The sequence below is a fragment of the Actinia tenebrosa genome, unplaced genomic scaffold (genome assembly GCF_029948245.1).
Source record: "Actinia tenebrosa isolate PJP-AT-01 unplaced genomic scaffold, QUT_ActTen_1.0 PGA_scaffold11__36_contigs__length_13525064, whole genome shotgun sequence".
Taxonomy (NCBI): Eukaryota; Metazoa; Cnidaria; class Anthozoa; order Actiniaria; family Actiniidae; genus Actinia; species Actinia tenebrosa.
Genome location: NW_028292571.1, coordinates 6,273,674 through 6,285,321, shown reverse-complemented (window position 1 = coordinate 6,285,321; position 11,648 = coordinate 6,273,674). Strand labels below are relative to the sequence as shown.

General features: G+C 38.7%; 1 protein-coding gene across 2 annotated transcripts in view; it reads left to right on the top strand.

Moving 5' to 3' along the window:
- The first annotated feature begins 377 nt into the window (after positions 1 to 377).
- The window catches only part of LOC116295944 (E3 ubiquitin-protein ligase ubr3), a 49,176-nt gene continuing 37,905 nt past the window's right edge, over positions 378 to 11,648 (top strand). Inside the window, exons 1-8 of one of the 2 annotated variants that reach the window (XM_089027277.1) lie at positions 378 to 841; positions 2,461 to 2,606; positions 4,871 to 5,244; positions 5,854 to 6,091; positions 6,870 to 7,049; positions 8,133 to 8,266; positions 8,552 to 8,635; positions 8,729 to 8,794. In XM_089027277.1, coding sequence (XP_088883403.1) covers positions 432 to 841; positions 2,461 to 2,606; positions 4,871 to 5,244; positions 5,854 to 6,091; positions 6,870 to 7,049; positions 8,133 to 8,266; positions 8,552 to 8,635; positions 8,729 to 8,794 — 1,632 coding nt within the window. In that variant the 5' untranslated portion in view covers positions 378 to 431. The remainder of the gene's footprint in view (positions 842 to 2,460; positions 2,607 to 4,870; positions 5,245 to 5,853; positions 6,092 to 6,869; positions 7,050 to 8,132; positions 8,267 to 8,551; positions 8,636 to 8,728; positions 8,795 to 11,648) is intronic. The other variant, XM_089027278.1, reaches the window with a different exon arrangement.

Genomic DNA, 11,648 nt, shown 5'->3' with positions numbered 1-11,648 from the left:
TTGTTTTGCGGCTCTAGTTTCATTCAAATATTGCGTATGACGAAGATAGCGCGGTTATTAGTGTGATCAAATTGAACGATTTATAGGTCGGATATCCATAAGAGCTTTTGCGGTGTGACCATTCGCATGGAAAAACGACTTCCGGGTCAAAAACGAGAAGCATTCCATTAAACATTTTTTTAAGACTCTTTCTTGGTGAGAGCATTTTTTATCCAAAGTTCTAATTGGTGAAGGTGGAGCGTGCATGATTGAGAACAATTTCTGCGTTATATTCGCTATTTTTTGTGAAAAGCTGGACCCGGAGTTACGTCACAACCCACATGTACTGGCCCTGCTTGGGCTCCCTGTGTGTTACGACGCATGCTCATTTGCAATGTTATGCATCAAACAAAAATCATAAGAGAACACGAGATGGTGGCAACGATAATTAAATGATGGCAGATCGAGTAAAGCAGAGCACTGCTGCTAACTTTAAAGCCCATTGCAACACAGACAAAGGAAGAAAGGAGATCAGAGGGTTCCTAGATGGGATCCTTAAAACCAGAGAGTCCCTCGACGAACACAAAAAATCTTGGTGTTGGTGGTTGATAGCGGGAGGTAAAACACCAGAGGAATTTAAAGTCACGGTGAAATCTTACGATAATCCTACTATCTGTGGACTAGTATGGAACAGGAACTTTGTTGCTTATAGGTGTAGAGACTGTGGTATATCGCCATGTATGTCGATCTGTGCTGATTGCTTTCATGCTGGCAATCACGAAGGACATGATTTCAACATGTTCAAGAGTCAAGCTGGAGGTGCTTGTGATTGTGGTGATGAAAGTGTCATGTTGAAATCGGGGTATGTATGGTGATCCCCCTTCTATTTCCAGCTAAATATAATAGCCAATAAGATAAGGTATCATCAAGTTACTTCTTTCTATAGTCAATGTTTGTTTTTGTTTTTTTTATGATCATATATTTTGTCTTTGTATTTTCCTCCATTACTGTAAATTACGATCTCACTAATCAAACTACATTTTATTCAGTCTTATCATAAAGGGATTTGTTTTAATTGTCTTAGTTTTGTTAATGTAAGTAACGTTATAAGATACTATGCTGTTTTATCATGTTTATAGTAGGATATATTTAGGACATCTGAAACGACAAGTGAATAGCGTAGCTATAGGGTTTATTTAGTGATCTGTTGGACTCTCTGTTGTTGACTCTGATAACAAAACTAAATATTTTTTCACTGATATTGAGAAACACTGTGGTCTGTAACACTGTAGTTGTATATAACTCTGTCATTTTATAACTTTAATGTTGAAGTCAGCCCCTTGTCGTCTAAGCTCTGTTGTTATTTGTAGTGACCATTAATAGGGGAGGGAGGGAAGGGGGAATGGACTAGAAGTTCCTTGTACTGTAGATGTGCTAATACTATTAAAAGTGACCATAACACATCTATGATACCACAGCTACTTTCATTTGCCAGAAGTATTGGCTATTCTGTCAAGTTTTCACCCTCCCTTTTATTTCTGTTGTTAATTTTTTACATATTTCATTCTTGGAGAAGTTAATAAAAATAGATAAATAAAAATAGTAATAATAACTGCTTTGATTGCTATGAATAGAGCTGATTGGAACAACAGTTGTGACAGGGTAATCGGCACTTAAGATATTTTACAGCTCTCTGGAAGAGTATATTATTTTGATGAAGAGTTTTGTGTCAATTACTTTTGGGGGGAGGAGTGGGGTGGGACGGTCTTTGGTAAACAAAATTTTCAGAATGTAGATGATGGCTAGTAAACACTAGCGCGGACTACGTCGGTGTTTCTAATAAAACAGTTATCGTAGAATGATAAATTATACACCGTAGTGAAAATAGTAACTGACGTTTCAGACGTTAGTCCTTCGTCGGAGTCAATAGAAAGTAAGAGTAAGAGAGATGTTTATATAGTAGAGGAGAGAGAAAACAAACCAATAAGAAAAAAGCAAGCCATTTAACAAAGGAAAACAAAAGGATCGAAAACAACAATAGGTGGGAAATAACTTAATTATAAGCGAAGCGTTCGTTCATCAGAATATAATTATTTTTTCAGAATATAAGCTGGTAGCCGCCAGAGCTCAGGCAGTTGTTTCAAAGTTAAACACCTGCTACTTTTTCTTTTCTATTAAATACAGTACTTTTATTTTATTTTATTTTATTTTATTTTATTTTATTTTATTTTATTTTATCATCTTTATTGGTCTACATCATATTAACTTAACAACAGACATCTAAATTGTTATAAAAATCACAAGGAAAGGAAAAAAAAAAAAAAAAGAGAAGCAGGCCAGTACCTTCAGTTCCTTCAATTGGATCACAGCCAAATACTTCGGGCCTACGACCACCTACTCCAAAACATTCTGAAAGACCTGCTAAATATAGAATTATTAGCTAACGATATCAGTTAATTTTAATTATTATTAATTTCCAAGGTTTTGCTCATGGCATGGTAAGGCAGGAGATGAAACACCAGACAGAAAGCCACCCAAGGAACTGTTTACTATGGCTAGAATTGTTGTACAAAGACTGTGCATGAGACTTCATCTGCAGTTGGAACAAGTGGATAAGGAATCATTAGGTCAGTTTGTTAATAAAACACAGATTTAGTCACTGAATGTTATATTGTTATTTATAAAATAAATTAAATAGTACGCACGCTGTGATTGGTTGATAGCCATGTTTGCATGAGGATATGTAAACACAGTTGTGACGTCACAACTTTTGTGTCTTCGCGGTACAAGTTCAAAAATTAAAAATTTACAGTTTCTTTCGAGGAAAAAAATGTCCCCAAAAATGTATTTTGAAGACGAAGTTCCAAATTTTGACTTGTGTCAGGGCCACAGGCATAACCCTATGGTCTCATGCAGGTCTTTCTGATCGTAATATCATGACAATCTCTCGTTGGTCACCGCAAAGAGAATTCCCTCAGGAGCTACCACACATGTCCTCCGTCAGAACTGCTGCGGTTGTTCAGCGACGTGCTTTCTCATGATTTAAATGCACCGCTCGATAAAGAATACAAGTATTTCAAGGAAACAGTCAGCAGCTTCAAACTTTTTCCAGCGATAGCTCTTCAGCTCCACAAAATATCTTCTCAAGGCAAGACGAAACAATCAACTTCGCTGCCATGTTTTCTGGCTGTCAAATTGAGCAAAACCATGTTTCTTTTAACCGAGAATTCCATTCACAGTGACACTTGTTATCCACTTTTGATCATTTTCGTAAAGATAATCAATTCTGAAATCTTTTATTAAGATTTCTATTCAATCTTTGGACATTTCTTTGTATTTGTTTTAAAGTTTTAGAATGATAAATGTTTAAAATAGCTAGCGATTTTTTCTTGCTTCACATTTGCCTCCTTGGCGTTTATTACACAAAATTTGATTGGCTAACGATCGAAGTTCGTGATGTATGGAGAATTTGTATTTTGATATGAGAATCAAATTCAAATAAAGATTTATTTTCTTGCAAGTGGTAATGTTTTCCCTTAGTATTTATTTTATAAAAGCAATAGAAAACTTTTTTCTCTGTGTTTACATAGCCTGATAGCAACACTCGGGGGGTTGGGAGAATTCTCGACAGTTATGCAAACCCTCGACTACGTCTCGGGTTTGTATAACTGTCTCGAATTCTCCCAACCTCCCCTCGTGTTGCTATCAGGCTATGTAAACACGGAAAAAATTTTCTATTGCTTAAATGCTGTACCTTAGAGAGAAACATTATTTTTATGTTACATGTATTCAGGGCTGTCAACCCCCAAGATATTCAAATCTGGAGAATTGATAGGGAAGGGACATGACGTCACAGCGCGTCAAAAAGCGCGCGAAAAGACGTCTTTCGCTTTGTAACATTTGATGCGATTGGTTTATTTCTGACCAATCAGATTATCGCTTATATTACAATGGACTGCTTGCAAGAACAGTTCATGAGGAACGTTTTGATTTTGTTAGCGATATAAAATAACATAAACAACATGAAATAATTGGAATTTTATGGTTGTGAAAGTCTAGTCTCACAAGACAAGAAATGGTCAGCTTCGGGGATTATCCGGGAGATTTGATACTCTAATCTGGAGACCGGGAGACACAGTCCAAAATCTGGAGACTCCCGGTTTATCCGGGAGAGTTGACAGCCCTGTGTATTTTATCTAGACCTCTTCGGCTTGGGCGTAATGTTTTTCCATTTCAGACCACATGTCATTCCCTTAAGAATACGATTCTTTGTTTGAGTCCTACACTGTATATCATATTCTTGTGTCTTTTCATGTGCAACTGAGAGCAACTGTTAAACAAAGAAATGATACTCAATGGAATGACATGTGGTCTGAAATGGAAAACATTATGCCCGAGCCGAAGAGGTCTATTCCTAGTATATACATCTCTTAAAGCTTGGGTATAATATTGTTTCCCATTTCAGATCAGGTGTCATTCTCTTATGAATGAGAATCTTTGTTTGAGTTGTAATCATTCATATTCATCGTTAAACAAAGAAATTATATACTCTAGGATTAACACATGGTTTGGAATGGCAAACATATTAAATGTCTATTAATATTATATTGAATTACAATATTATTTAACAATATTATTATTATTTGCTGAAGGCAATAATGCAAGAGTATGAGGCAAGAATATTTACCAAGACAGACTTTTAGACTTAAATATCAAAGCATTAAGACAAAATTCAGCTTGACCTTGCAATAAAGGCTTTCAAAATATTCAGGTTTAAAAGTAATGCTTCTGCTGGTCTCTAAATTCCACTACATTAATCTTCATTTTGAACATGAAAATAATGTACAAATAATTATTGACATATGTTTTATTGGTTATTGTCATATTACAGGGGTGAACTCGGGAATGATGGAAGATGCAAATAATCTAGCAGAGTTCCTTATGAGTATATGTGAAACAGACACCTTGAAAAATGTGGTAGCAGAATGTTTTATGATGAGAATATCTGAAGTGGAAAATGGTAATAAGGCAAGACAAAGTGCTGCTTCAAGTGGGCAGACATCACTAGTGAATACAAGATCACGGAGTAGTTCATCCTTTGGGAAAGAAGACAGTTTTGATAGCATCAGCTCTATTGATACTTGTGATGATGAGGATTTGAACCAAACTTATGTGGACTTTATGATGGATTTTGTTACTAAATTAGAATTTCCACAGAAACTTATTACTTTTTTACTACATTTGTTGCCTTGCAAGAAATATAAGGTTTGTACACTGCATTTCTTCTACTGTAACTAAAGGGTGTCTTTCAAAAGTTGGTTATTTAGGAGGAGGGGGTGGGAGAACAGAGGCGGATCTAGGGGAGGAGTGCAGGAGGAGAGCACCTCCCCCCCCCCCCCCAGATGAGCTGATATCTACTGCATTATTGGTGTTTGAGTTTGTAAGCAAAGCACTCCTTCCTAAAATGAAAATCTTGGATGGTGCTCCCGTCCCACAGAAAAAAATCCATGGAAGTGGTGAATGGGATCATGCGAAAAAACTGGCTTAAAATAATGTCCCAAAATAGAGTACGCACTGTATACAAATGGCATATGCTGTGTGTTACTGTATTTATGAAAAAATGCAGCGATTGGCAGAACGCGACAGAGGTGTTTGGTGAAGCATCATGTGGCAAATGCAAATGCTTCTCAATGCTTCTAAGTGTTCAACCAATCCCTTAGCGTTTTATAATGGACTACTTGAATCGGTAATATGGCAGCCTGCATCTTGCCTGGGAGCAAAACAAAAAAAAAAATGATGGAAAATATATAGAGTTTTGTGGTTGGTCTTTCTTTTCTGTATGTATTAAATTTCATCTCATTTGTTTCATGTCAGGAATGCTTTACGAGGGTATTTTGCCAGCATTACCAAAAAATTGCCAAAACATTAGTGTCTACAACCCAAGGTGGACCCAGCGTAGAGCAACTTGCTAACAGAGTGGTTCATGTTAGTGTTCAACTTTATAGCAATAAACATCTGGCCGAGAAAATGGTTCGTGAACAGAATTTACTGCATGTTATGGTGAAAGTGTTACATGACATGATCAAACCTTCATTACAACCATTCAAAAGAGGTACAGTAACTCTTATTAACGGTCTTCTTAACAGTCACTAGGATTTACTAGCTGCAGTTAATTAGGTAGCTGTAGCCGTTCATCAATGCTCAACTCTCACAACAAGTACTAAGCTGGTTTAACTCCTAAACTACTTGTGACTTTCCTGTGCTTAAAGGGTTTTTGTCTGGGTTTTCCAGTTTTCCTTCCACCACGAAAAGCAATTTCTCAATGCCAGATATTTTGAATTGTCATTGAGTGCTTTAGTCATGACCTTCTGGCTAGGCAACTTACCAATCACTCCTTGTTCCTCACTCTTTGATTGAAGTAAAATTTACTACACTCTTAGGGTCGATATCCGTGAAATAAAGCTGTTAATAAAAACCATATCATTGAAGTGATAAGATATCATTTCATGGTAAAACTGTCCAATAAGATCTTGTGACATATTTTAGTTTTGACCAATCAAAATCGATCCTGAATGTATAATAAACAAATTAATAATCACACGTCAAGAGCCTGATATTATCCTCATCCACTCATCTTTCGTATCAAAGTATCTCACTCGAGGACTTGCTTGTTTGCGATATGACACGAAAAAGGTATGTCTGAATAAAAACAATATCTCAGCTCTTAACATGTGATAATCTCTACATATTATAAAATCTGACACCTCAATGCTGATAGCCAAGTGCATGACACAACCCTTCATTTTCCTGGCATATAGATTTGACCAACTGGGGTTGTTTCTGGGTTCAAAAAAAATATGAAAAATTGATTCCATCTTTTGCATCATCAGGTCAAGTGATTTCCCCTCAAGTTGTGGTGAACTGTGATAACAGGGCACTCAGCGAGCATTGCTACTGGCCAATTGTGAGTGACTTCATCAACATCTTGTCGCACAAGAGTGTAGCAGAGGTATTCTTGAAGGACCATGACTTGATACGACAGTGGATAAAGTTTATCCAGTACCTTACAGGTTAGCTTTATTATTTTGTTCTCTTGATCTCCTTGGAGCTTGCATCCCCAATTTGTATGCCCAACTGAATAGATTATGATGAAGAAATTAATGACTGTTCGGAACTGAGAAATACACAGTATTGAAATAGAAGAATTTATAAATGAATAACAAAGATTGAACCCTTTGTATGGTTGCTTTCCTTTTGGGCATTGTGTTTAAAGGGTTAAATTGCCACTATGTTCATACGTAACTACGCGCTGGCGCCACCTCAAATTGCATTGGAAATTTGGCAATTCTCTTCCGTCAATCAAACTGTACAGATTTAAGTGGGACGTTTAATTGGAAACTTTAAGAAATTTTCATTTAGAAAGTTGAGATTGAAGTACAACTGCTTTATTGTTTCTGGGCTAGTTCTTATAATTTATATATCTTAGAATCCAAGAATGACTTGACTCTTATTTAACATAGGACGTAGCCGTTTGAAGACTGTTCTGTGCACGTGAGAATTGATTCAGTCTCACATAACTTCAAAACTAAGTCCATCAAAATATATGAACAAGTATTTTTCGATTCTAGGAAATTCAGATCATCAAAACTAAAAAATAACTAAGCAGAAGAATCAGGGTGGCTCAAATTTATATATGAATTAGACTAATCTTTTTCTAGTTTCCTTTAAAATACTTCACTTAAAAATAACTTCAGAACAGTTTGATTGACGGCAGCAAATGCCATGTTTGCAATGTGAATTGAACTGGCTTCCAGCATGTAGTTATGAACATAGTGATACAGTAATAAATAAATAAGTATATGTAATAGGACTGCATGCTGCCCAATTAAGAAATAATTGAAGGAGGGAAATTCCGAGAACTGATAAAATTGGATGGGGCCGTATAGGTCGAGTCCAATTTGGCAGTCAGAGGTATTTATGAGTCTAATTATTTCTTGATTGGGGAGCATGAAATCCCATTACCTATTAATTATATAGCTGCCTAATTAATCCCATATCGAAAAGACCTGTCCAATTAAGAAAATAATTGGGCAGTCACCTATATGGGATTAATGAGAAGCTGTATAATTATAATAATAATTGTTTTTATGCAGGGATGAATATAAGCCATAGGAAGCTTATTACTCATATTGAGTTTGAGCCAACAGTCTACTACACCTCATTTTCTGTGGAGTTGGAAGCTGCGTTGTCGCCTCTGTGGAGCTTGATAAATGCATGCAAAATTCTTGTGAGTTAATTACTGTAATTGGAATTTAACCTAGAGTTTGGTTTCATCCTTTTTTGCAGACTAGCACATCTATTTATTTTTTCTTCCGCAAGGAAATACTTTTAAGAATAATATATTATATTCACCCCACCCCCCTCCGCTCCTCCCTCAAAAGAATAAGAAATTACTCTTTGCTTCATCCCTCTGCCGTTTAACCACAATTACTTTGTTAATTTAATATGAAGTGACATACAGTTATACTTAACTTGTGTAATATATTTTTTATATAATGTTTTTTGATTATAGAATTCTCCTGCTTATGCGAGAAACATGATCACAAATATCACTGATTCATTGAAGTCTTGGTACAGTAGCAGCTCTGCCATTATGGTAAGTCATGGCATATATTAATGACATTATCATTATCATGTTTAAATTCATATCTAACATTAATCATGTTATAATTGCAATTATTCTCTTCAGCCAAGGCGTAGTGAGGTGACATTTCATCTCCCTTTGCATCGCTATCTGTCAGGATTCTTGAGTTTGGTATGTTGACAACCTTTCAAGTTAACGTTAAAAAAAGATTTTAAAAATATCTTATAGCTACTAGCTGCTCTATTTCTGTAGCAGCAGTAAGGGGGACACGCGAATCGCCGGCACACCCCCAAAAATGACACGGGTATAACCCGCACTTACGAGGCCCTACAGGGGGTCTTGCGCGATCGGGTGGCATCGCGAAAAGTCCTTACTGCTGCTATGTTGGGTACCGCAAACGGAGGTTAAGATATTCCTTAGATATAGATGGACGCCATCAAGAGCATACGAAACAAAACTGTGCGTAAGCTAAGAACTCAGGTGTTGGATCGCCTGGACGCCGACTTTGCCTTCACAACATTTATGGAGGGAGATACAGATGAGACGATGAACGAAGAAAGAGCAGAAAAAATTATCGACATGATGCCCGAAGGTAACTACCGTTTGGAGTTGACGTTTATAAAGTATTTAGACGGCGAGTGGATAATCGAAAAGGGCCGTAATCCTATTCGGGCGTCAGGTAAGCAAAACCTGTTTGTCTTAAGTGAAAATACGCGCCCGGGAGCGTTAGTAGGCATTGACATGATGTTTTACGAGGTCGCTTACCCAGTTACTGTGGTCATTTACGGTGCGTACGAGATTAAGAAGCCCGACGTTAAGAAGCTCAAACCAATGCGACATCCAGGTAACTGTGTTGCGAAGTTAGTAAGAGAGTTCTTTGAGGACTCCACCCGTGGTAGTAAGTTAACTTTAAAGAGAAGAGAAGCCATCAGGAAATGGGAAAAAGACACACGTAAGGCCGGAGCCACCATAGACAGCATCAAGAAGTTAGAGACTGCCTTAGAACGCCGCATACACGTAAAAGATATCACTGACGGGTTCATTTACCCAGGTACGCACAAATACGGAGGTAGAGGTGCCCCCATAATCATTTACCAACACAATGGACACGCTTGGCGAGAACTTAGGTTCCCCAAAAAGAAGGAAACTAAGGTCTATAAAGCTTCTCCGTTGGTAGAATTAGTCCACGAAAATTCCGTTTGGTTGATGGATTCGGAAGGAAGTCAGTTTATGACGCAGGATGGTACTCTTTACCGCCCCGAAATTGAACACCAACGCATTCAAAGTGCCTGTGAAACCTTAGGGGAAGACTTCTCAGACGAGGTCCTTAGCTCTCGTAGTTTGGACTTCTTAGCCGCAAAGAAGAGGAACGGATGGAAGTCCACGCCTAAGGAATTCGCCGACATAGCCAAAGCCTGTGTAGAGCATGGTCGTGGAGGTCTGTGGAACATGGAGTATGACGAAAACGAATACGTCTCCTTAGACATGAAACACTGTTACCCCGCAAGTTTTAAAGGATTGGGGGATTGTAAGGAGTATTATGACCGCTACGGACATCCAGACTCACAGTTCTTTCGTGTGTCCTTAGACGGCAGCTATGACGCCCCAGCTACGGGGTTTGTAAGATTAACCTCATGGAAGTTAGCAAAGGGCTTACACCCCATAATTTACGCGTGGTATGGTAAACATTTACAGGAGAAGGAATGGATTCCCGTGCCGTTGTTAAAGTTCTTTGAAGAGCATAAACTTATGACGTACACCGCCCACGAAGCCATATTGTGTCACTCCTCCTTCACAAAATGGTTACCTGAGCATAACCCCACCGCGCGGGTTGTCATAGGAAAGTTCACTCAGGGCGCAAAAGAAGGCGAAAAACATATGCAGCGACGCTTAATAACGGACGAAGGAGAGTTAAGCTTCCTCGTAAAGCGCGCACATGATGATGGATCGATGGTATCTGTAGAAAAGTGGAACTACTTCGTAGAAGGTCAAAAAGAACATAAGTGGAATGCACTGTGTTACTACCAAGATCACAGACCGCAATATTACCATTTACGCGCCAGTATGTTAGCATATGCGCACATTAACCTTCTTGCGATGCTGCTACGGTTCGACAAAGAGGACATACCACGTGTAGCCACGGATTCCCTGTACGTAAAGCCCGAAGTGTTAGAAAAGATGCAGGAGTTCTACACCGAAGACGAGTTAGCGGAAAGTGGTCAATGGCGCGTTAAAGACGAAGACATAAAAGCCTGGAGAGAACGTGTGGAATATCATGGTGGACACACAAAAGGCGCCATTACCCCCACAGAAGAGCCATTACCGTTAGTTACGGACCCCATTTCCTACCAACGCTTCTCTTACCTTTACGGAACGGGTGGTAGTGGTAAGACCACCAGGGTTTTGGAACTCTTTCCAAAGATAAAGGTGTTAACTCCTACGCATCGTTTGGAAAGGGAATTAACGGAGATGGGTTACGACGCGCAAACCTACCACAGCTTCTTTCGCTGGAATGGCCAAAAGTGGGTACCGGAGGCAGTACACGACATACCTCCGGTAATACTTTGGGACGAGATTTGCACCGTTCCCTTGGAAATACTGCAGGAGTTCGTAGACTTCCTAAAAGGGAAATGCCAGGTGATATTTGCTGGGGATCCATGCCAACCTCCTCCAATAGCCGGAGAAATGCCCCACGAATGGTTAAAAGGAATGGTAGACCACTGTGAAGAAATCAACACCGACTACCGCAGCAAAGACCAAGTACGTAAATTAAAGGCGGAATTAAGGGGCCTTAGCGACGCGGAACAAAACAAGATACTACGTAAGCACATACGAGCGAAGAAATACGAGGACTTCCTTTACACATGGCATCCAAAGGATTTGGTGCTAAGCAGCAAGCGCGCAGCACAGGCCCGCATACAGAAAGACCTGTTCAAAATACACCAGGAGCGCTTTCCTAGTCATTTGGTGCCTGTTTGCTACAAACCCCACGATACCCGCATGCAAAGAAGAGATGTCTGGGTGC